Source organism: Carcharodon carcharias, chromosome 4 (assembly GCF_017639515.1).
Source record: "Carcharodon carcharias isolate sCarCar2 chromosome 4, sCarCar2.pri, whole genome shotgun sequence".
Lineage (NCBI taxonomy): Eukaryota > Metazoa > Chordata > Chondrichthyes > Lamniformes > Lamnidae > Carcharodon > Carcharodon carcharias.
This window is the reverse complement of record NC_054470.1, coordinates 31,706,376-31,733,326: the sequence shown is the minus strand read 5'-3', so window position 1 is coordinate 31,733,326 and position 26,951 is coordinate 31,706,376. Positions and strand designations below refer to the sequence as shown.

The 26,951-nt window shown below is 42.4% G+C and overlaps 1 protein-coding gene across 3 annotated transcripts in view; it reads left to right on the top strand.

The window, feature by feature from the left end:
* Window positions 1-26,951, top strand: part of LOC121277124 (kinesin-like protein KIF27) — a 127,949-nt gene that overhangs the window by 89,059 nt on the left and 11,939 nt on the right. For all 3 annotated transcript variants that reach the window (XR_005942812.1, XM_041186161.1, XM_041186160.1), the window contains exons 14-18: window positions 9,471-9,647; window positions 11,558-11,773; window positions 14,065-14,271; window positions 17,057-17,255; window positions 23,588-23,755. Coding sequence is in view for 2 of the 3 variants with exons in the window: in XM_041186161.1 (XP_041042095.1) it covers window positions 9,471-9,647; window positions 11,558-11,773; window positions 14,065-14,271; window positions 17,057-17,255; window positions 23,588-23,755 (967 nt within the window). In the remaining variant the exon portion in view is untranslated. The remainder of the gene's footprint in view (window positions 1-9,470; window positions 9,648-11,557; window positions 11,774-14,064; window positions 14,272-17,056; window positions 17,256-23,587; window positions 23,756-26,951) is intronic.

Genomic DNA, 26,951 nt, shown 5'->3' with positions numbered 1-26,951 from the left:
AACAGTAGCCCGTTGTTCAGTGGCCATTTTTCCTGCCAACCTTTGATTCCAATTCACCTGACCTAGATCCTTTCTTATCTCAATGAATTTGGCTGTCCTCCAGTTAATTATTCTGACTCTTGATTGTTCTTTGCCCGTGTCCATAGCCAACCTAAACCTTATGATACAATGATTACTGTGCCCTAAAAGTTCCTCTACTGCACTTGATCCTCTTGGCCCACCTCATTCCCAAGAACCAAGTCTCGTAGTATCTCCTTTCTCGTTGGATAAGAAACATACTGCTGTAGAAAATGTTCCTGAACACACTCTAGGAACTCTTGTCTCTTCCACACTTTACACTACCAATATCCCAGGCTATACTGGATAATTAAAGTCCCCTGTTAGTTACTCTATAATTCTTGCACCTCTGTGTAATTTCCTTGCAAGTATATTCCTCAATATCTTACCCACTAGTTGATGTGTGGCTCACACACACCTGTGTAATTACACCTTTTATTGTTCCTTAGTTCTAGCCAATTCTGTCCTTGACCCCTGTGATACATCCTCACTCTCCAGCACTGCAATGTTCTTAATCAAACTACCACCTCTCCCCTTTTCTTCCTTTCTTATCTTTCCTGAATACCTTGTATCCAGGAATATTTAATACCCAGTCCTTTGTGCCAGGTCTCTGTTACAGCCACAACATTGTAACTCTTTTGAGTACAAACACGTTTCCATCTGTTTCAGATGAAGTTACATTGTTTCATAGTTTGTCATTGTGAGATTTGAACTCTTGATCTTGGGGTTACAAGCCCAGTACCATAACCACTTGGCTAACCACAACATTGTATTTCCATGTGGTAACCTGTGCTTGTAATTCACCAATCTTATTTACCACACTCCATGCATTTACATACATGCACAGTAACCTTGATTTAGACTTTATTTTCTATCAATCCGAACCCAGCTAATAACTTATTATTTCCTACTCTAGTGCTATCTATCTCTGCCGGTATTCTGTGCACCTTGCTATTCCTCTCTGATATTATCCCCTGGTCCCCACACCCCTGCCAAGTTAGTTTAAACTCTCCCCAATAGCACTAGCAAATCACTCGCAAGGAATTCAGTTCTGGCTATGTTTTGGTGCAACCTGTCCAGTCTCAACAGATCTCATCCCCCCCAGAGCTGGTCCCAATGTCCCAGGAATCTAAGGCTCTCCCTCCTGCACCACCTTTCCAGCCACTGCCATGCATTCATCTGTTTTATCCTCCTATTTCTCTACTCACGCACATGGTACTAGGAGTAATCCAGAGACTGCTATCTTTGAGGTCCTGCTTGCTAATTTCCTCTCTGACTCCCTAAATTCTGACTACAGCACCATACCCCTCTTTCTGCTGTTGGACTACAACTGCTGGCTGTTCAACCTTCCCCCTTAGAGTGGTCTGCAACTGTTCAGTGACATCCTTGACTCTGGCACCAGAGAGGCAACATGCCATCCTAGATTCTTGTTTGCAGTCATAGAAACACCTATTTATTCCTCTAACTATTGAATCTCCAATCACTATTGCTGTTCCAGTCTTCTTTGAGCCCCCCTGTACAGCTGAGCCACCTGTGGAGCCATGGACTTGGCTCTGGCTGCACTCCCCAGCTGAACCATCATTCTCATCAGCATTCAGAGCAGAAAACTTATTGGACAGTAGGTTGTAATCAAGACTCCTGCACAGCCTGCCTGTTTCTTCTTGACTGTCTGGTGGTCACCCATTCCCTGTCTGCCTCCATACTCTTAAGATGCAGGGTGACCACATCTATAAATGTGCTATCCAAGAAGTTCTCAAGCTCACAGATTCACCGCTGTGATGCTAGCTACTACTCAAACTCCGAAACCCAGAACTCAAACTGCTGCAACTGACACCACTTCCTGCACAAAAGAGAAGCATCCAGAGTTCTCACACAGAACAAGATGCGCTTTCTAGAGGTTGGAGCAGTCCTGCCATTACTCCAGCTATTAGGTAATAAACCTTGCTCATAAACTTTATTACTGATAATAAACTATACTGCTGCTAATACACCTTACTACTAATAATAAACCTTACCAATACCAATAAACTAATAAATAAAAGTTGGTCCTATATATATATTTATATATTATCAAGTCTTGCATTATGTTCAAACTTCTTGTGCAACTTCCTTAGCTCCCCAACCTTTGTACTCTCCTCTCCGCATCATGTTTTGAAACATTAGGAACATAGGAATAGGAGTAGGCCATTCAGCCCCTTGAGCCTGCTCCCGAATTCAATTAGATCATGACAGATTTGTATCTTAACTCCTCTTGGTTCCATATCCTTCAATACTCTTACCTAACGAAAATCTACCAATCTTCATCTTGAATTTTTCAACCGATCTAACCTCAAAAGCTTTTTGGGGAGAGAGGGTTCCAGATTTCCATTACTCTTTTTGCTGCCTCCTGACATCACCTTTGAACAGCCTAACTATAATTTTAAGGTTATGCCCCCATCATAATTTATAGCTCCAAGCCCTGGTATTATTCTGGAAAATCTATAACATGTTCTTTCCAAGGTCAAAATATCCTTCCTGGAGTACATACACAGAACTAAATACAGTACTTCAGATGACATCCAACCAGAGTTTTACATAACTGTAGTATAACTTTCACCCATCGTATCTGAGTCCCCTAACATTTCATTGACCTTTTCAATTATGTTTTGTACCTGTCTGTTGTGTACTGCACTGAGAAAACACTCACCATGTGGACTTTCTGCAAGCGGCATTAAAGAAATGTGCAGCTCTTGGAATGTACTATACTCCCTGCCCACTTAAAAAAGCAACTTTTACCATTTTACATTTTGACATACATGTACATAATTTCCCAGAATATTATATGTGTTAAAGTGCAGCACAGCTAATATCTTAGGCACTGAGCATACTAAAACTTATATAACTGAGAGTGGGCTTGTCACTTAAGCTCCATTCCACCTCTATTAAAACCAGGAGTGGGCAGATTCAAGGCAGTTTAGTTCAGGTTTGAAATTTTATAAATCTAAACCACTATAAATGGGTAAAAAGTTAAAATTACCCCCACTGCCTTTGACACCAGCATTCAACACCTGATATGCCTCTTAACTGTATAATCTAGATTAAAACAGTTTTATCTTAACTAATTCCATATCTGATGGCTTCTACATTTTGTGCAGCCTCTATCCCTTTGGTTTTCTGATTTGAAGCTGAATTGCTATTGCTTTTAAATTACATTTATATCTTATATAAAAATATAATATATCCAAGGAATAGTTCTTCCTAATGCTCCCTAATTGCTTAAGACATTATCACACAAGATTTTGAGTTGCTATCATTAACCCTGGCCTGCAGCCTTCCCCAAAGGGACCTGCACAGCTTGTACATTGTGGAAACCATCCGAAGCCATTGGTTACTTAATCACCTCCAACTATGTGCAGTGGAAGGTATTGCAGTACTAAGTCATAGAGTGATAGAGGTCGACAGCGCAGAAAAAGGCCCTTTGGCCACCAAGTCTGTGCCGGTCAAACAAGTACTTTACTATTCTAATCCCATTTTCCAGCACTAGGCCCATAACCTAGTATGCTATGGCATCGCAAGTGCACATCCAAATACTTCTTAAATGCTATGAGGGTTGCTGCCTCTACCGCTTAACTAGGGTTGTAGATAGGGCTTTAAACTAAATAGCGGGAGGGAGGATGGAAGTGTAAAAAGTCAAAGTTTAAGGAGAGGGTAAGAGTGCAGGTTAGTGACGAGGCTGATTGTTACCAAAAAGTGAAAGGAAGGAACAGAGTTTGTGAATGCCATATTGCACCAAAGAATCATGTAAGAGTAGGGAGAATTGACAATAGGATAAACTTAAAGGCTTTGTATCTGAATGCGCGTAGCATTTGGAATAAAACTAATGAGTTAACAGTGCGAATAGAGATAAATAGGTATGATTTGGTGGCGATTACTGAGACGTGGTTACGGGGAGAACAGGTCTGGGAGTTGAATATCCAAGGGTTCTCAGTGTTTCAGAAGGATAGGCAGAAAGGAAAAGAAGGCGGTGTAACTTTGTTAGTAAAGGAAGAGATCAGTGCTATAGTGAGGAATGATATAGGCACTGGAGAGCAAGACGTAGAGTCAGTCTGGGTAGAAATAAGAAATAGCAAGGGAAGGAAGTTCCTGATGGAAGTAATCTATAGGTCCCCAAACAGTAGTTCAGCCGTAGGGCACAGTATAAACCAGGAAATACTGCAAGCATGTAAGAAAGGCACGACAATAATCATGGGTGATTTTAATATGCATTTAGACTGGGCTAATCAAATTGGCAAGGGTAGCCTCGAGGGAGAGTTCATAGTGCGTATTAGAGATTGTTTCTTGGAGCAATATGTTGTGGAATCAACCAGGGAACAGGCTATTCTAGCTTTGGTTTTGTGTAATGAGATGGGATTAATTAATGATCTCATAGTAAAGGATCCTGTAGGCAAAAGTGATCATAGCATGCTAGAATTTCAAGTTCAGTTTGAGAGTGAGAAACTTGAGTCCCACACTTGTGTTCTGCAGTTAAACAAAGCTAACTACATAGGCATGAGGGCAGATTTGGCCCTAGTGGTCTGGGCAGGAAGACAACAAGGTAGGACAGCTGATGAACAGTGGCATATTTTTAAGGAGGGGGTCAATTCCTCCCAAGTAAAATATAGTCCAAAGAGGAAGAAAGATAGTAAAAGGGAGAAAAAGCATCCATGGACAAGCAAGGAAGTTAAAGATAACATAAAGGCAAAAACTAAGGCATACCAAATTGCAAAGGTCAGTGCAGGCTGGAAGATTAGGAAACTTTTAAAGATCAACAAAGGGTTACTAAAAAATTAATAAAAACAGCAAAGATAAATTATGAAAGAAAACTAACACATAATATAAAAACTGACAGCAAAAGCTTCCACAATATATAAAAAGAGAGTAGCTAAAGTGAATGTTGGCCCCTTGGAGGATGATAACATCTGGGGAGTTAATAGTGGGGAACGCAGAAATAGCAGAGATGCTTAATCAATATTTTGCCTCAGTTTTCACCGTGGAGGACACTAGTACCACCCCAATAGTAACAGGTAGTGCAGAGGGTATAGGGAAGGAGGAACTTAGAACAATCACTATCACTAGAGAAAAAGTACCGAGCAAACTATTGGGATTAAAGGGTGTCAAGTCCCCATGCCTACATCCCAGGTTCTTAAAAGAAGTGGCAGCGGAGATAATGGATGTATTGGCTATAATATTCCAAAATTCCCTGGATTCTGGAAAGGTTCCAGTGGATTGGAAAAATGCTAATATAATGCCCTTGTTCAAAAAGGTGGGGGGAGGCAAAAAGTAGGAAACTATAGACCAGTTAGTTTAACATCTGTCATTGGGAAACTGTTGCAATCCATTATTAAGGAAGTAGTAATGGGGATTTGGAAAGTCAAAATGCAATCCATCAGAGTCAGCATGGTTTTATGAAGAGTAAATCATGTTTGACTAATTTGCTAGAGTTCTTTGAAGATGTGACAAGCAAAGTGGATAATGGGGATTCTGTAGATGTGGTATATCTGTACTTTCAGAAGGCCTTTGATTAGGTGCCACACAAAAGATTAATACACAAGTTAAGATTACATGGAGTTAGGGGTAATATATTAGCTTGGATAGAGGATTGGCTTACCAACAGAAAGCAGAGGGTCGGGATAAGTGGGTCTTTTTCTGGATGGCAAGCTGTAACTAGTGGGGTGCCACAGGGTTTGGTCCTTGGGCCCCAACTATGTACAATCTACATTAATGTCTTGGATTCAGGGATAAAAGGTTCTATAGCTAAATTTGCAGATGACACCAAAATAGGTGGGAAAATAAGTTGCAATGAAGAAATAAGAAATTTACAAATGGATATGGACAGGTTAGGTGAATGGGCCAAAATTTGGCAGATGGAGTTTAACATGGTTAAGTGTGAGGTTATCCATTTTGGTCGGAAGAATAAAAGGCGACTTATTATTTAAATGGAGAGAAACTTCAGAATGCTTCAGTGCAGAGGGATCTGGGTGTCCTCGTGCATGAATTGCTGAAAGCTAGTATGCAGGTATAGCAGGTAATAAGGAAGGCAAGTGGAATTTTGGCATTTATTGCTAAAGGAATAGAGTATAAAAATAGGGAAGTGTTGTTGCAACTGTACAAGGCATTGGTAAGACCGCACCTGGAGTACTGTGCACAGTTTTGGTCCCCTAAGTTGAGGAAGGATGTGAGGATCCTGCACCACATCACCCCTCTCTCAACACAAATGTGAGTGCTCGCTCTCTCCTGCTTTTGACTCTGCTGACATGCACTGATTATCTCTACTTTGGTTCACAGGGACATTTGCTAAGCAACCAACACCCTCAGCCAGACAGTCCCTCACCTCCATTCACATCCTCACCTCCATCCAAGAGGACACCTCCTCCATTGATGAGGTGGAAATAAGCAGCCTGAAAGACCCCTCATAGCGCTCAGCCACATCCTACATCACCGCAGAGACACACACCTCAGTGGGACCTAGATGTAGAGCAGGTTCGGGTTCACAATCTGATGGTCACCGCACAGACACATGTCCACAACAGGAGGTGGCAGGTTAAGCCGAGCTCTGCGGCGCTTGAGGAAGAGGCATCTGCGAAGTCCGAGTCAGATGATGAACCTCTGGATTTGGCATTCCAACTCATTCTGGAGAGTCAGCAGAAGGCATGGGAACATCACGCAAAGCTGTTGGAAGCCCTCAACAGAGTGACAGAGTGGCACGCAAGTTGGAGGAGTGCTTCTGCCTACTCTTTGATGAAGTGGTGCCCCCATGTGCATGTATGGAGGCCTCCATGTGGAGGATGGCAGATGCCATGGAGACTCTGGTCCAGCAGAATGTGGAGACAAGTACAGACCTGCACTCCATTGCAGGAGCCATGGATGAGTTCCTGCAGTGGCAACGCGAGAGGGAAACAGGGCACCTCAATGTCCCTCCAGGTGCTCCTTTCCCACCAGGAGTCAGGCCAGGGCCCCGGGCACCAAACAGGAGGAGGAGGGCAGCTGGACACCCCTGAGTTATCCACATAGGAATCTCAGAAGCTGTCCGCTCCCACTGAGTCCCCTTTGCCTGTGAGCCCCTCAACCTCGTCCTCTGTCACTGCAGAAGGAGCTGCTGGCCAACGAGTGATTCTGGAGGGAGAAGTGTGTGTGGCAGCCTTTTAGGAGTCTCGTGCAAGCACTCTCCCAAGCATACGGATCCTTCCATATCACACTAATCTCACCATCCTGAGCATTTTCAATGCTGGCTGCTGGGATTCACTTTCAGTTGGCCATCTGAGCTGATCTGCATCTCCACCCACCCAATGATCATACTCCCATGCAGCACCCACCACGATTGTCATTTCACATTCGATTTGGACAACATAGTCTTGATTCAGTTTCTCGTACGCTCCCCCATCTTTTCCTTTCCCCTCATCACTGTTGACCCCCAGGCATCACCTTCGTGACCTGCCAGCCTCAACCCTTTTCCTTTGGGGATGTCCGGGTGAACATGCACATTCCCTTCCTTCACGAAAATTCACTCCCATCCACATTCACCTCTCCGACCTCATCCTTCCCACCTTCCCCCTCCCGGGTCAGTGTTTGCCTCCGATTCCCCACTAACCACCCTTGCTGTCCTTTCTACCTCTACTATCAAACCCTGGCCCTCCCACCCTACCGCCTCACTCTGCCCTCGGTCATTCTCACCATTCCCTTGTTCCACACCCGCCCTCAGTTTGCTCCCTAGGAGGTAGTCATGGACTCATCAAAGCCCTCCCTTCCACATTCACCTGGACATTCCCCACCCTGGGACCCCTTTTCTCCCACCCTGGGACACTTCCCTCCACCACCACACACCACTCCCCCCCACCCCCCCACCCCCCCACACCACCGGCCCTCTCCACCACTCCACTTGAGACCCCTTGGAACTTCATCCACCCCCTTACTTACTCCAGACATCCTTACTTCCTCCTCCAGCCATACTCCTTCCCTTCTCCATGCTCCTTCCTCCCCATGGACCTCCTCTCCGCACTCCTTCCTCCCCCAGCGGACTCCCTCCCATCTCTGTACTCCTTCCTCCCTCCAGACTCCCTCCTCTCTCCATGCTCCGTCCTCCTCCCAGACTGCCCCCCCCCCCTCTCTGTGTTCCTTCCTCCCCACCAGACTCCCTCCCATCTCCATGCTCCTTCCTCTCCGCCTCCCCGCTGGACTCCCTCCTCTCTCAGCGCTCCCTCCCCCCACCTCAGACCCCCTCCCCTCTTCGCACTCCTTCCTGGTTCTGAACTCCTTCCCTTTCCACCCACCTTAATCCTACCTCTCCAGTTGCTGTCTTCTCTCTTAACCCCTCCCTCCCCCTCCCACCAACACCTTCGTTCCCCCATCCCAATGTCACCCCATCCTGACACCATTCTCCCACCCCCCCATCCTGATACCTTCATTTCTCCCCTCCCAACCTCACCCCATTCTGACACCTCTTCCTCTCCCAGTCGATCCTAGACTTTCCTCTTCCCCACCCCCTAACCTCCCCCGGTACATCTTCCTCTCCAACCCCTTGACCATCATCCATGTTGAGCAGACCTTCAGTGGTAACTTTCCAACTTCTGTGGGCTGCTTTTCAGCAGAGCCATGTCCATGAGAATCTATGCAGCATGCCATGGACATCCCTTCAGTGTACCGTTGCTGTCGGGCTCCAGCATCCTCAGTCCTCGGATGTCCACAACATGAGCAAGACCCTGCCGTAAGTCCTGACTTTGGCACGTCACACTTGTTAAGATGTGTTCTGCACCATCGTGCAATCACGCTGACGTAGGCAGATGATCCACTGGGGTGGGGATGATTCCGGCACACTGGCCTTATAATGATATGCAGATGTATTACAATGAGGTTCCCGATGTCCAATGGCAGGGAACGTGGCCTGCCATCGACAGGCTGAGCGGACAACGGCAAACCAGTTTCACAATATCTGGCCTTCTCACCATATTGTCCGCTCACACCGCTGAGCACGCATGACACCAGCGGGCATGGAAAATTCCGCCTATAGTGTGTTTTGAAATCTAGCTTTCCCTTGCAGATGTTGATTGGCCTACTGTGCATTTCCACCATTCTCTATTCTTATTTCAATATTAGGCAGTATTGTACATCTCTCTCACAGAGTCAACATATCTTCTGCTGTACAAAATGCATACCACTGCAATATATGTATGTAACAGCACAGTGGGTGTACTTTTACTACATGGAGTGCAACGGTTCAAGAAGACAGCTTACCACCTTCACAAAGGCAACTAGGAATGGCCAAAAGATGCTGACCTTGCCAGCGATGCCCACATCCCATGAGCAAATAAAAAAAATGATGATAACCTTTTTAATCACTATCCTGTCCCTTTGTACTTGGATGATTGTTGTTATCTTTATACATCTGAATCTATTTTCAGAGGCTTGACGAACAACGCAAATGGTTGGATGAGGAAGTGGAGAAGGTTCTGCAGCAAAGACGAGCTCTAGCTGAGTTGGAAGAGGATTTGAGGAAAAGGGAAGTTATTGTAGACAAGAAAGAGGCACTATTGCAAGAGAAAAGCCAATTGGAAATCAAAAGGTTACGTTCCAGTCAGGTAAGAATATCCCTCAACTTCTCTTACTTTAATTGGGATATCCCAACATTAAACTGCACTGCTGAGAAAAACTTGCAAGATTTTTCAAGCAGTAGACCCAGCTGATGTGATTGTTCTGCAGAAAACTACACTCCCATCCCATGTGCAACATTACAGATGGATAATGGATAAAAATTCAAGTCAGCTGCTAGAAGGTGCACAAGAGTGGTAAAGAGACCACTAAAGTTCTGATTTTCTTTCCCTGCACCTTTTCCCAGTTAACTTACACTTTTTAACCCCCATAGTTTAACTGAGATCAGAAGCACAGTTATGTGGAGGATTAAGTAATACTACACCAGTACGAAGAGACAGCAAATTTGTGTTCCAAGCTGTGTCACCATCCTACTTTGCATAATCACTTCTTCATCTTAGTCACGCCATTCAAGAGACCATGAGCAAAGAGTTCTGCCCAGAGCAGGAGGGAAGTTGGTAGGTGAGCCCTTTTAACTTGCTTTATCATATCTCCAGATCAAAAGGTGCACGGAGAAGACTTAGGAAAAGATTACCTAACTACACTTGGTCAGAAAATGATACTTATTGACAACATACTTAAAATCTGTCAAAGGAGCCAAAAAATATCTTATTCCTTCTAATAGATTGAAATACTGGCCCAAAATTTGCAATATTTTGACAGTGGATTGTCAGTGTTCTCTGTTGTTATTGTCAATATCTTATTAATTACATTGTTAATGTTTAATGTCAATTACCCTGTTAAGATTTAATGTCAATTGCACAGGTGAAGGGTATTGGAACACCTATAAATGTGGATAGCTGGGACACTGGTAAGTAGTGTTGACTGTGAACTAAGCCAATAAACTCTCTCCAGCAAAGAAAGCCACTGTGTCTTAGTTTTAATTTCTCAAACTGGCATGGATCCAGTTAACAATTATCTCTCTGAATCAGACCACAGTTTCAGGATTTAGCACAAGCACAGATAAGTGCAAAAATTCTGAAGATGCGGTCTGTCATTCACTATTCTGCCACAGGCTGTGCTGCAGACTACCCACAGAGCCAGCAATCAACAAAATCAATTGATCTAGAGAGAACTTCCCTTTTCTTGCCCTCATTTCACTGTTAAGCCTTTTTGGTATAGTGTAACAAGGTTTTCAATGGAAATTTGAGTAATAATTACTGCTGAACAACCAATCTGGCTCTGGAAAAGTAATTTTATATTTGAGTATTGTTGTTAAATGCCTCCCATCATGATTATTTGCTAGATTTTTAAAACATTTTTAGTAATTAAAAAAATATAAAAGTTTCTTCATGATATTTTAGTTTTTATCTTAACCCCATATATCTGTTTCAATCTTTATTTCATTCTCTCTTTTTAAGTGATTTGGTTATTAAAGTTTTTCATTTCCTGCTTGGCTAGTCGTGAGAATTCTTGAATGTGATTGGCTGTTTTGGCAGCTTGATGACATCACAGCAGTTCAATGCTAGGAATCCTCATTAAACAATACTACAATCAACTGCACATCAAGAAAGTTAAAGTTCTTGCCACAGAGATCACTAGGCCTCTCAGCGCAGCTTTCTTCGAGGTCAGTGGCAAGCACCTTGCATTGCCACTGACTGCAAAATCCAGACCAAAATCTTTGAAGATTAATGTTACTTTACTAGATAATGTTGCTGGTTCTGATACAGCCACAGGACTTATAATTAAATAACCAGCTTGGGATTTTTTTTCAGGATTAATTTTGAAATTATCATATTGAAATACCACAGCTTTGAAATATAATTAAAATGTCAAACCATTCATCATTTTATCAATTCCAGAGTAAAATCGCATAAAATTAATCGGCTAGGTGTATTGATTAGAGTTTAGCATCTCCTGGTTACAACACTACAAGTCAATGTTGATTATTTCTTTTCAGGCCTTGAATAAAGATATTTTAAATGTATCCACTCGTTTAAACACAATAGAAAAGGAATTATCAGACAAAAATACTCAGCTTCAGAACAGTACTACAGAGGAAAGAAAAACCATTTCAGAAGAGATGCAAGTACTTCAACGGGAACGAGCTCAACTTTTGAAAAGAAGGCACTGTCTAGATGAGAAATTAGAGCTTGGAAATGTTCTGTCCCCTGAGGTATAATCATCATTAATTTACTTTTGGTGATAAAACTTGCTTATTACTTATATATCCAAACATTTATTATTTTAGATCTGTTAAAATCAGTAATGTACTGCAGAGCTTGAACTGAGTGCAGCCATAAACAATTCCTCTTAATTCCTTGACATGCTACAGCCTTGAAGTACACTGCTGTGTGTTTTTTTTAAATTTCATATCAATTGATCCCACATCACATTGCACATAGGAAATCAACAATAAGTATAATTTTCAAGTGAAGCAGTGTGAGAGAGCGGGGGAATAATTGCTCCAGGGTGCAACAGCATAATTCAGCCCTCATTTTAAGGTCATCTGTCTGTCCTTATTTTCATATTGATGTTATAACTTTCTGGGCAAAATTTTTAGCTCGGCGGGTGTCTGCGAGCCCTACCCCCTCGAACGTAAAATAACACACATTGACGTTGGTCAAGCGTCTTGATGTCAACACGCAGTCGCACGATATTTCGTTCGGCAGGTGTGCACCAGAATCGGCAGCATGCCCACTGACAATTAAAAGGCCTGTTAAGGCGATTACATTATCAATTGAGTTAAATTTTTCACTGCCCGTCCAACCTTACGGTTGGCAAGCAGGCAAAAAGGCCAAGCGGCCTTTGCACTTTATAGGAAACCTCATCCACGGTCGGGATAAGCAAATAAAAATAAAATTAAAAATTAAAAATTTAATTAATAACATGTCGCTGCTGATGTGACAGTCATGTGAGGGGATGTGTTGTATTACATTATTTATTTTTTTTTAAATGCTTCATAGATTATGAAGTGCACACTCCTATGCATGCGCGAAGGTCACGCTCATCCTCCTCTCTCCCCCACCCCCTCACACAGGCAGCGCTAAGCGCTGCCACTCGCATTTCATGCTGGGCTAATTGATCCACCAGCATGAAATCGCCTTCTGGCCTTGATTGCAGATGGCAGTCGGTTTCCCGCCCGCCCCCGCCAAGCCCACCTGACAAGGGCAAGATTCTGCCCTCTATATTGGCATATATAATAGAAATACTCTATGTAAACTCGTCACGCCATAATTATGCCCTCCTGCCACTTGTAGCAGTGCAATTTTACAAACGTACCCTTTATTATCAATGTGAACATAGGATTTTGTGCTCAAAGTTGTCAGGAAATATGTAGAGCTGTAAAACTTTTAATATAGATATACTTGTGAAAGAATAGCTGGAGCATGTTTCTGCCTTATTATGAACTTGTAGTGGGAGAAGAATACTGGGAAGAAAATTAGTAGAGACAGCAAAAATAGCAAATAATGTTAATCAGATCATATGAAGGCATTGCTGGGCGTAGTTATATTTTTGTAATTTGTTTTTGAATATTTCTCTTTACCAGGTAAAAAAAGCGGTTTGGCTGACAGTCGAGCATCGTGCAATTGATTATTGAGTCTTTTTGCTTTCCAGTTGGCATAGGAAGGCAGTGTATTATGAGGATGGATGTGTGGGCTGACTAATGGCTGGTGTGTGGGGCAAATCATGTGATGAGACCTCCAGGAATACATTTAATCACAGTCTGCAACTTTATTATCATGTCCCGTCAACTAGACATGTTTCTGAAACTAATGTGATCATTTTTAAACTATTTGTTGCATTTTTTTCTATTATAGTAATATGACAATGTAAATAAAAAGTAGAGAAAATCTACAATTACCAAATTAATTTGAATGCACCATTTTGAACACAGTAGGCTTATTTACAATGCAACGGTGAATTATTCATAAAACAATTTTTGACTATCCATTGAACCTTTCGGAATTTTCTAAGCTTAATATGAAAGGCATTTGGTGTAACAAGAAGGACATTCTCCATAACATTGAAATTAACCTCCCATGAAGTAGAGCTCTGCACATTTACATGTATACAAAGTTCTTTTGTTCGGTGTAAAGAACCTTAAATGACACAAAATTGTAAAACTTATAGATGAATTGAAAGTAGAAATTGAAATTAAATCACATTTTCATACATAAAGGATTAAATTGATGAATCAACAATGAGGTAGAAAAAATATTAAATCATAGAACCTTACAACACAGTAAGCCATTTAGCTCATCAAGCCTGTGCCTGCTCTTTGAAAGAGCTATCCAATTAGTCCCACTGCCCTGCTATTTCCTCATAACACAGCAATTTCTTTTCAAGTATACATCCAATTCCCTTCTGAAAGTTACCATTGAATCAGCTTCCTACATCCTTTCAATTTTAATAACCAAGGTATCTAGCAGGGGTGAGGTACATTCAACATGTTTTATTTTTCAGGAGGAGCGAATACTTTTTCAATTGGAGGAAGGTATTGAAGCTCTGGATGCTGCCATAGAGTACAAAAATGAAACCATTCATTGTCGACAACATTCATTGAGGGCCTCAGATGGTAGCCTTGCCCAAAATGATGCAAATGTAATGTTTAAACTGGGTGCTTTGTCAGCTGCTGAGACAAGAGTCCTTCTCTGCAGATATTTTAATAAGGTAAAGCCCTACTTTCTATACATTAGTTCTAAAAACATATATATATTATGTGATTTGTTTAATCATAAATAGTATTTAATTGGTAATAATTTGTATTCTATTATGAAAATGTAGATCAAAATAGGTCATGAGAGACAGGACCAAGCCAATCCAATCTCATGTATTTTGGTTCACCCTGACAGGGATCTCTAATTTGGCAAAACACATTTTTATCAAACTAAAAACATACTTTCTGAAATTTGAAGTGAGTAGTGGTTATAACACATGTAGTACATCCCACAATGCTGAAATGCCAGTTATAAGGACAAATCATGGCCCAGATCTACCAGTCAGTGTCGATGCTGCACACACTGATGCTGCCTGCGAAGATTTCTGTAACCCGATCCTTTTGTGATATTTTAACCAGGAAAAGATGGACAAAGACAGGATATGCCCCCTTTTCACCACAGTAACTGCTATATTCAGATGTTTTTAAAGGTCTCAAGTCTCTCAGCTAATGAGTTAGTGAGTGGGTGGGTGAACAAGTCGAGGGGTAGTTGGGGTGGGCTTGGTAGTCAGGTGGGTCAGGTGGTTGGATCAGGTTTGGGGAGTGGTTGACAGGATGTAGTCGGGTAGGAGTAGTAGTCGGGCCAGGTTGTGTGGGGTGGGGAGAGTAGTCAAGAGGGGAGTTTAGTGGGGATGGGCTGGAGGAGGGTTAGAGGTAATGGGGGGGGTGGGCTTGGTTGCGGTGCTCAGTTGAGTTAAGCTGGTTAATCACTGATTTAGACCAGTGTAACATTTCCAGGGTAATTGAACAGGTAAGTGTCATAGACATTCGCGGAGAGTCCCATGCAGCGGAATTCGAAGCATAAACTTTCCAGACTATTTCCGTGCATGCCTGTGCATTAGGATTTCTGCAGGGTCCTAATGTGCATCTCCCAACTTGTGTCCAATTTCCAACGATCCGAATACCAGAAGATTTGGACCCATATCTTACAAGCATAAGCTCTTGTGCATGCAAGCCCCTCTGCAAGACCTGTGATTTTTCAGTGCATTACAGAGGGAGTGCTACATTGTCAGAAATGCAGTTTGGGATAAAAAATTTCCTGCAACTAAATATTGAGAAGATCAAGACATTATCCCATTCACCCATCATCCCTGCACTCACTGACCTAAATTGGCCCCTGGTTAATCAATGAATTGTCTTTAAATTTCTCATCCTTGTTTTCAAACCCCTCCATAATGTCACTGGCCCCTTCCGCTTTGCCTGTGATCTTCTGCAACCCTCTGAGATACCAGTGATCATTCATTTCTGCTCTTTTGCACATCCCCGATTTTAATTGCTCCACCATTGCCAGCAATGCTTTCAGTTGCCAAGACTCTAAGCTCTGGAATTCCCTCCATAAACCTCTCCACTTCTTTCCTCCTTTAAGATGATCCTTAAAACCTACCTTTTTGATCAAGCTTTTGGTTATCTGCTTGAAAATTGCCTTACATGGCTCAAAGTCAAATTTGATTATTAATACCAAGGGACATCTTGGTACTTGTTACTACATTAAAGGGGCTATGTAATTGCAAGCTCTCGTTGTTGTCCTGCAGATGCGATGTTAAACTGAGGTCCCAATTGGCATTTTCCCAGTTCAAGTGGATGCTAATCATCACTTGGCAGTACTCACAGAGAGGCAGGGAGTTCTCCAGGCAAACAATTGTTCACCATCTTTTCCCTGTTTGAGATTCTGCTGAATGAAATTTGGTTTCTCTATTTCTCTGTACAACAATAATTACTGCGTTTTAATTTTTAGCCCCTGCTAGGGCTGAGATTTGAGGCAGACGGACCAAAAATAACCCTGTCGGCCAGTGTGTCAGTTCCACGGTTCCATCTTGCCTCAGGGCCTTTTTCACAGAGGCAGGATGGGGAAGCAGCAGGGCTGTCTGCCTGCACATGATGGTTAGCCAGCACGACTCACTAAGGATCACGTAAGGCCAATTAAATGAGGCCAGCTGTGATTTTCCACTCTACGTCCAGGTTCCCACGGGAACCAGTTTAGTTATCTGGAGGTGGCCTCCTGGCAGCAGACTGGCAAACCAATACTCCAGGTAGGTTTAGAGGCTCTCTGTGCCTGTCTGAGTGCTGTAGCAACCACAGACCATGCCATAGAGGGGCTCACCATCACCTCTCTTCCCCCTCCAACCCCTGGCCTGGCTGTAAAAATTATTTTTTATTTTAAATTCAAAAAGAGAGAGAGAGTGAGTCTCTATTTTGAAGCATCCTCTCCCTTACTTACCTGCTGTCACATCCTGCTGCTCCATTCAAGCTGGAAGGACTACCTACCATCTTTATTTGGACAGTGAGCCCACCCATTAGCCATTAATTGGCCCCAATAGATAAAATCACAATGTGTGACTGCTTCTTACACAGTGGGCTTCTGACCCACGTTTCAGTTTGACAGGGTTTCAGAAGCCCACAGGGAAAATCCTGCTCTGCATTTCAAGGTGCTTTGTTTAATATGCAATGTCTGAAACATGTGATATGACACTATAGTGGAACTCTTTCTGCTTTTTCATTGTCACAGTGCGAGAAAAAAGACCAGCAAAATGCTTCGTTCACAAAAATAAGTCCAAAGCTTATATTATTCCTCTGGCAAAACAGGAAATGCCCTTTAAAAGAAATGGAAGTCCTGTGACTTTTGGTAGATTGTATTTGTTCTTGATTTCCAAGACAAGATACGAATCACTGTCATTATCCATTAAGCTTTTAACAAGGCTGCAGTCCTCCTAATGTTTGTTTATATTTTAATTTTGATAGGTGATTAGCCTACGTGAGACTGAACGAAACTTGCAGGTGCAATGTGCAGAAATGTCTGTGAAGGTAACTGAGCAAGAGAGCATGGTCCATGAATTAGAATCTGCAGTGGAGCGTTTATCAATGGAGATAGATAGACGACTGACAATGCAACAGAAGGAGCATGAACAGAAAATGCAGCTAATATTACAGCACTTTAAAGGTATTTGAATCTATGCCGTTCAAATGTTATTATTATACTTGCACCATGTGTACAGGGCTGTAAGCAGGCAGCATGCAATTATACTGACAGCTCACACATTTCCAGGTATAAGTTTCATTCATTAAAGCCAATTTCCTGTGGTGCTGCACTTAGCAAGCTGAATTTTAAAGGGGTTTGCAGGAGTGGGCTGGGAGGTGGATGGGACACCAAAAGATTGGGAGGGAGGGCAGGCAGAGTGGTGTACTCATCCCCTACTGCCACCGTAGCATTTTGCCAGCGCCACGGAAGATGGGAGGATTGCATTCCCACCCAGAGGCCAAGTGTGCTACTTAAGTGACCAATTAAGGGATCCTTTCCACCGCTGCTGCTGGGTGGGCACTCTGTCATGAAGGAGACTGCCTGGTAAAGTCTGGGGGTCACCCTCTGAACTGGCACCTATGGCCCACAGAGAGACCTCCCAGAGGCAATATCCATCCCTGCAGCAACACCTTCAGCCCTCACCAACCACTAATTCTCCCCTACCCCTCTGGTGGGGCCTGCCTAACTAGCCCAGCAATCATGACTCCACTTATCTTGTTCCAAGGGTGGCAACAACGCTGCTTCTCCTAGCTTTATGCCGAACCAACAGTGGCCGCCACTCTCTTTGGCACTGATGGGACTCCAACTGACCGACAGCTCTTGGAAGTGTGGTCTCATTCCTTAAAGGGATGGAAGCCCCAAGGGTAGATCTTTAGAGGCCTGATTTCCACAGAATTCACCCAGGGCCCCCCAATAACGGCTAAGGCAGGGTTGCCCCCAGCTTTCTGACCTGTTGTTGGGGCCACCTTTTTCTCCTTTTCTTTCTTTCAGTTGGGAAATGATTTAGCAGGAGATAGAGCCTCCAATAGCTCCAGGTTGAATTTGGGTTGGGGGGCTAGCCAGGTAAATGTGGTCCTCTTCCCATTTCTTCCCCTCCTCCAATCATTTGTGTTTCCCCTACTCTTCCCTTTTCCACCAACCTCTTCCCTCACATTAGAATCCCCTTTTCTCCACTGAGTTACCTTCCAGCATGCCCTCTCCCATTCTGAGCTGACACCTTTCTCATCCTTAACCCCCACACTTCTATTTGTTAACCTCACCCAATTGAAAGTAGGGAGATGTCAGAGGCCGGTTCATCCTGTTTTCTCTCTTTTCTGTCACCGTGCATCCCCCCCAGCCCACCCGTCTCATTATCCTTCCTTCCTACCTGTTTGCTACAGGGAGGCTTTGTTTGGACTCAAAATTCATTTTCTTGCTAAAGAATAATATTACAATGATGAAAGAAACTGTCTCTGCCTTTCTCTGCATCTTAGTATATTTCTCTAGCTCCCAACTCCATCCCTGATCCCCTCTCTCTCTTGTATCCCTCCCAACCTCAGTCTCATAGGTATTAGAAATTAGAATTTCTGCTTTACAGCTGTAAGCCATTAGCATTAGCCATTCCTATCAATGCTTCAAAATTCAACTGTGACCAACTAGCAGGAATGACGAATTTCTCCCTTCCTAATTTTTTTTAAAAAAGCATTCCCTGGCCGTTGCTTCCTAGGTCAGCATTTATCGCCCATCCCTGGTTGCCCTGAAGGGGTAGTGATGGGCTGCCTTTTTGAACTGCTGCTGTCCATATGATAGAGGTGCTGCCACAATGCAGTTAGGTAGCAAGTTCCAGGATTTTTACCCAGCAACAGTGAAGGACCAGCCAAGAAAGGATGATGTGTGACTTTTAGTAGAAATTATGAATTTTATCCATTTGTCCCAGTCTGCAGAGTCACATTCATTTCTATTTCAACAAAAAAGTATCAACAACCATGAAGTTTTTGACTTAGCTCTCGACACAGTGACAAAGGAAAATTCTTTTCAACTTAAGGCAGGTGAAAACAATTTTTAATCCATGTAAACCCTTCTCCCTCAAGTCACTAAAAGTACATAATTCAGAAATAGCCCAATTTTTTACATCTCCAAAACTCAGAAGCCATAGGCATCTCTCTCTCTGTTAGAGAGAGACAAGTGGTTATTTAACTTGAGGGGCACCATTCAAGTGTGGGGCAAGGCAAGGATGCAGCCCTCCATGAACTACCACAGCCAGTAAAGGGATTGAACCTGTGCTATTGGCATCATTCACTATTCTGCACCACACTCTCGCCATCTAATTTGTACCAGTATTAAAACCATTTACGTACTATGAACTCAAGCCCAGCTGAAACTTGGTTGAGATGTTACAAATTATACATTATAAATGCTAGAAAGCTTAAGCAATAAAGAACTAGGAGGCCCCGGCTCTCCCCTGCTGTGCTCAGTTAGCTAATCTAATTTAAGTAGTTGGTAGACATTCTATAATTGACCTCAACACCATAGATTGGGGAGGGAACACAGTTGTTGCTGTTCATTACTATCTAATGACTACAAATCCCACTACAAATGTGGCCAAAGCTTGGCCTAAATAGCCAAGTGGTTATGGTACTGGGTTTGTAACCCCAAGATCAAGAGTTCAAATCTCACAATGGCAAACTATGAAACAATGTAACTTCATCTGAAACAGATGGAAACAGGTTTATTCAAAAGAGTATCAAGAGTTCAAGTCTCACAATGGCAAACTATGAAACAATGTAACTTCATCTGAATAGGAACAGATGGAAATGGGTTTGTACTCGAAAGAGTTACAAATGTGGCCAAGTGGTTATGGTACTGGGTTTGTAACCCCAAGATCAAGAGTTCAAATCTCACAATGGCAAACTATGAAACAATGTAACTTCATCTGAATAGGAACAGATGGAAACGGGTTTGTACTCAAAAGTGTTACAAATGTGGCCAAGTGGTTATGGTACTGAGTTTGTAACCCCAAGATCAAGAGTTCAAATCTCACAATGGCAAACTATGAAACAATGTAACTTCATCTGAAACAGATGGAAATGGATTTGTACTCGAAAAAGTTGATCACAGTGCAGGTACATTCACCTCTGTGAGAGAAAGCAATATGATCAAGAGTTCAAATCTCACAATGGCAAACTATGAAACAATGTAACTTCATCTGAATAGGAACAGATGGAAACATGTTTGTACTCGAAAGAGTTACAAATGTGGATGTCAAATGGGGACAAGAAAAACATTATTTGATGCTGCGTACCTCACTTTGTCCCCTCCAACCAAATGTCAAAAAGCCTTATGGCTAGTCTTTCTGCGGAACTCTTGGTGGGCGATTGAAAGAACCCTTGCAAAATGCATCAGAAGAGGAGTAAGAGAGTGGACTTTATGTGGGGGAAGAAAGAAAACCAAAATCACTAAATGGTGGAAGCTGAAAAGGAATTTATTTTATCAGGCCCTACAACAGCCTCCTCTTCACTGTCAAAGTGGTATGTGCCAATCCAACATTCCAGCTGGCAGTTTACGTGAACCTTGCAGAGGTTCTCTTATTGCTGTTGCCCCTAGGCTTCATATGTTCAAATGATCCCAGCCCTATAATTTGCTATGGTGTCTGAGCCTTTCTGCTCAAGTAGACTTGGGGCCCGCTTCACCACTCTTCTGTTGACTGAGCAGCATGAGTGGAATTCCAAGCCTCAAGGTGGGGACAATCCTATATATTTTCCAGGTATTATTTTGGTGCTCTGATTTTATTATGAAGTGGATGTTGTCAAGCCCCTTGCTCCCTATGAACAAAACTCTGTCTCTACATGCCCAATGTCTAGGGACTTCTCCCACAAACAGATTCTAAAAGGGATCATTTGATAGCAATTAGGAATGAGAACCCTGACTGATGTTTCTCCACCCTGGCACAAAACACTGAAGCCAATTGTAGCATCCCAGTCAGTTCCTCTGCTGAGATTAGCTAACTCATGTTAGGTAGGGAGCAAACTTGAGACCTTCTGATTGACCTGTATAATTACCCGTAATTATCAATTAAACAGTCAGCAGGGCTTTGGCTGCAAGGATCTGCAAAGACCAATATTATTCAGTACACCGTATATTGAGATTAATAGCTCCTTAATTGCCAAAAATCTATATTTAGGATTGAACAAAAACAACTTTTATTGATATAGTGCCTTTAACACAATTAAAATGTACAAAGGCACATCACTATAAAACAAAATTTGACACAACCATAACGGGAGATGTTAGGTTGATGACCCAAAACTTGGTCAAGGAGGTAGGTGCCTGCCCTTAGCGTACAATCCAGCCCAGTGTGAAAGTCATTCAAGCCTAGAATTTGAGAACTTGGAACTCCTGGTTCAACAGCTGAATATTCTAGTATTTCAACTGATCACTCTGGCATGGTTGCCATTTGCTGCACACACCAAAATAACTTGTCAAAATGCAATGAATACAGCTAATGCCTCTTACTTACTGACATCACTTGCAGCATTCACCCCTACCACCATCCTAATCTCATAACTTTCTCTAGTTTCTCTCCTCATGTCCTGTCAGAGCTCATCTTGTCTATGAGATCGACTGCCTGCTCCTTCAACTTTATTTCCGTCAAACTGCCTACCACTGCACTTTCCTTCCTGGCTTCATTGTTAGCTGATGTTAATGGTTCCCATTCCTCAAATACTGTCCCACTCCCCTTCCATTCTGCCAACATTAGCCTTCTCCTCAAACAACCCAACCTCAACCACTCTGTTCTGGCAAACTGCTGACTCACCTATCAACCACTCCTGTCCAAAGTCCTTGAACATATTGGCACCTCCCAAATCCATGCTCACTTTCCCACAACTTGACATTTGAATCACTCCAATCAAGCTTCCGCCTCTGCTACAGCACTAAAACCATCCGTATCAAAGTCACACATGACTGTGATCATGGTAAACTATCCCTCCTCATCGATATCAACCTATCTGCAGCCTTGCAGACACCATCCTCTTTATCTGTCTTCCAGGTGGGTTAGACTGTGCTTTCCTGGTTCCTTTATTACCTACCAAGTTGTAGCCAGAAAATCCCCTGCAATTTCTTCTCTTCCTAATCTTACGCCATTACCTCTGGATCTCCCAAAGATCTATCCTTGGCTCCTTCCTATTTCTTATTTACACGCTGCTGCTCAGCGACATCATCCGAGAATGCAACATCAAATTCCAAACATAAGCTGATGACACCTATCTCAACACTACCTCTCCAAACCCCTACACTGTTTTTGATATGTTTCACTACTTTTCTGCCATTCAGTACTGGTTGGAAGAAATTTCCTTCTGCTAAATACAGGGAAGACCAAAGCCATTGTCTTCAGACCCTGCCATAATCTCCATTCCCTAGCCACCAGCTTCATCCTTCTCCCTTGTAACCGTCTGAGGCTAAACCAGACCGGATACTTCGTTGGTGTTATGTCTGACCCCAAGATGAGCTTCTGACCACATTTCTGCTCTATCACCAGGACCACCTACTCTCACCTTCGTAACATCGCCCAACTCAGTCTCTGTCTCATCTGCTACAGAAACCCTCATCTATGCCTTTAACGTCTAGACTCGACTTGACCAATGCTTTCCTGTCTGGTCTTCCTTACACAAACTTGAGCTCATCCAAGACTCTGCAATTATCCAAACTTACACCTAAGTCCTATTCACCCATCACCCCTGTGCTCACTAACAACATTGGATCCTGCTCCAGCAACAACTCATTTTGGAAATTCTTACCTACAGCATTCACCATCAACACCCCTTTGACCTTTTGTTTATGACATCTTTGGCAATCTCTCCCTTGCTACATCCTATCACTGGCCCTCTATCCAGCTCCACCTGTCCCACCCCGCTTTTAACAGCTTATATTTCACCACATTTCAATTTCTCTTTAGTTCTGATGAAGAGTCATACAGACTCGAAACGTTAACTCTGTCTTCCTCTCCACAGATGCTGTCAGACCTGCTGAGTTTTTCCAGCAATTTTTGTTTTTGTTGGAAATTCTCATCCTTGTTTCTAAATCCTTCCATAGCCTTCCCCTCCCTATCCTTGTCTGACTGTGCTGCTCCAAGTGTAGCCTCTTGCTACACTTGCGAATCCTACAACATCTTTGGCTGCCATGCCTTCAGTTGTCTAGCTCTGGAATTCTCTCGTTTAACCTCTTTGCCTCGTAACCATTTCATCTTCATTTAAGACACTCCTTAAAACCTACCTCTTTGGCCAAACTTTTGGTCGTTTGTTCTAATATTTCTTTGTGACTTGTTGTCAAATTTTGTTTGATACCATGTTTTTGAAGCACCTTATGTTTTACTACGTTAAAGATGCTATATAATTTCAAGTTGTAATTGTGTATGATGGAATACTGCTTGAAGTACATTTTGCGAGGAAGATATAAAAATAGCTAGAAAATAAAACAGCGATTCTCTGTTATTGCAGACAAAAGTGGTGAGGGATTTGCAGATGGTAAAAAGGCGTATGATTCGAAAATCCAACAGCTGGAGAAGGACCTGTACTTCTATAAAAAAACAAGCAGAGAATTGAAGAAGAAACTACGGGAATTGGTCGAATCTCTAAACCAGAACCAGCAAGCGGCAGCTTCAAGAAGTACTTAACTACTTTATCATTCATGTTTTCAATTCTTTTTCTTGAAAACTATTTTTCTTGTTTTCCCCTAAATCTCCCTCTTCCACATAGTTACCTGACATTGACTCGACAGCCTCATTCCGTGCCATAATGACTCCATGACTCTAGTTGCTGGAGATGAGTGAAAATTGCTTAAGTATATCTGTCTCCCTGATGTTTATCTCTTCGTGACAATATTTAGACTTTGCTCAGTGTCTCTTCACAATAACATAGCAGAAATCAGAAGCTTACTGTATGGGCATACTGGAGTTCCAATGTGCTACATGACTGCCGCCTCTTACTTTTGATTTTAAAGAAAATTAAACTTTTATTTTTAATGTTGGCAAACTCATCTCAATTGGCCCAACCACAGCATGGACACAGTGGGCCGAATAGCTTCCTTCAGTGCCATAAATCTTTCCTATTTTTCTATGTAACCAGTCCATGTTAACATTTATTCCCTACGTGAGCAGTAATTGTAGTCCCATATGCCTGCCCTGTTTTCATATTCATTTGTTTCCTTTTCTTCAACGATTCAGGTAACCTATTCTTTTTGATATAGTCAGTGCTTCATTCTCACAATCCAGTAATACATTCCATTACCTTAGTTTTATGTAGTTTAAAAAAAAGATCCTCCTGCTCTCTGCCCTAATTCTCCTACATTTATTTTTCTATTTGTGTCCCGTCATCACTGGAAACTGTTTCTATCTACCCTATTCCATATCATGATAATTTAATTGGATGAACTAGGCCTATATTCCCTAGAGTTTAAAACAATGAAAGGTGACATAATTGAAACATATAAAATTCTTCAGGAGCTTGACACAGTGGTTGCTGAAATGATGTTTTGCTCTGGCTGAGAGTCTAGAATTAGGTGTCATAATTTCAGAGTAAGGCGTTGGTTCTTTACAACTGACTTGAAGTGAAATTTCTTCACTAAAAGGGTTGTGAACTTTTGGAATTCTTCAATACAGCAAGCTGTGGATGCTAAGCAGTTGAGTATATTCAAGTCTGAGGTTGACAGACTTTGACAGATATTTGGATGCTAAGGAAATCAAGGAATATGGGGACAATGCGGGATGGTGCATTGGAGGTAAAAACTCAGTCATGATCTTACAGAATGGTAGAGCAGGCTCGAAGACCTGAATGGCATAATCCTGCACCCACTACTTATGTTCTTGTGTTAAACACGTCTATCAAATCACCTCATAATCTCCCCTGTTCTAATGAAATTAGCATTACTATTTTAAGTTTTAATTTAATAATGTTGGCTGTGACATAAGAAATTAATTGGCTTTCAGCCAGATTGATGTGATTGTCAGTAAAAAGAAAGAGTGATAGAAAAATATAATTTCCAGTCGGTATTAAAAATCCATTGACCTGCTGGTTTTAAAAGATGGCCAGGTCACTTAGTTCTTACGATATTCCTCAGTAGTCGTTTGGTAGTACAGGTATGAGTATTGCTGAAAAAAGAAACATGTCTAAGCTTTCCGCCTTGCACTCATCAGGACACTTCACAAGAATACCAATATAACTGGGAAAACAATAATTTATACTCTGTGAAGAGAGTGTTGATTGGTTGGCAAGTGGTGTTGCCATGGAGAATGCACCAGTGATGGTGATTGACAGTTAACTACCAAGTATTGTTTGAAATTTTAACCAGGTAGCTTGACCCTGAATGGTCAAGGCATAGCCCTAAGGAATGGTCAGCAAATAGCTGTCACTTATTTTGTTTAGCTGAAACAGGCACAATATGTGTACATGTCCCTTCTGTCTGCAAAGAACAGGGCCCTTTGTCTTAATAAATGTAGCTTCCACAGTACACGCAAACGCGCCACACTTAATCTTAAATTTGTTGCCAGCGTAACTCTTAGCACACAAGATTATTTAGCAAATGTTATTCAATCACGGAAGCACATCTAATGTTGGATGCTGTGTTTTGCAAGCACGGGCTGGTTGGGTACGGTCTGTACCCTGCCCATTGCGGCTGGGAACATTCTGTTTAATACGATCCACCAGTCTTTGGGACGTACAGCCTACGTACCTAGCATCACACTGGCACTGAAACTCATATGCCACATTACCCGTTTGTGTAATAGGTAGAATGTCTTTTTGGCTTGACGGCAGCATCCTGTGAGTGGCGAATACCACTTGTGTTGCTACTGCATAGTAGCAGCGTGAAACAGCTAGCTTCACTTGTTGCTCAAATTTTTGAGATATCTTGCCCTTCCAGGGTAATGTGAGGTAGACTGAGCACTTTTCAGGACCAAAAGTGACAGCCTTAGGCCCGTTCATAAGTTTGCATGATATACAGTGAGAAATGATCTGATCAGGGTAGCCATTAGTCTGCAGGATGCCTTTGATGTGCCCTATTTCGGCATCAAGCTTGCATTGTGAGCAAATGGCTCAGGGCTTATTTACAAAGTTGCCGATAAGATCAATCTTAGTATGTGGAACTGTAAGAATCCCAACATGTATATTGCCCAGTGAAGGTAGGCTTGCAGTAGACCATGGTAGAGAATCCATGGCAGATCTCTCAATTGGTACGTCAAGGAAGGGGAGTTCATTTGACAGCTCTATTTCAAAAGTGAATTTGAGCGCAGGATGGAGCCCATTAAGACATGTAAGGAAATTATTACATGTAGCTGCGGATTTAAATATAGCAAACTTATCACCCGCATATCAGAAATGTGCGAGCGGTAGGAGGTTAAGACACACTTCTCCTGGAACCCAACAAAGATTCCTGTGGGAGCTGGGCCTTGAGGGCGTCCCATGGCAACACATCTATTTGGGCATACATGGTGTCATTAAAACTGAACTCAACTGCGCGAGTTGCCAAGTTCATTGGTTCAGTGAATACTAATTCACACAATGGTGGCGGGTCTAGATCACCATGATATAGTGCTGTGGCACAAATATCTATGGCTTCCTTAAGTGGAACATTGCTGAATAGGCTAGCAATGTTAAATGGACACAGCATTGCTATTGATATGCAAGTCCTGAATGGCCTTCGCACATGTGGAGGAGTCTTCACCATGTATGTGGAAAACTTGGTCAAAACTGGTTGTAACAATAACAGGATGCTGCCATCAAGCCAAAACGATGTTCTGCCTATCACACAAATGAGTAATGTGGTATATGAATTTCAGAGCTAGTGTGATGCTAGGTATGTAAGCCG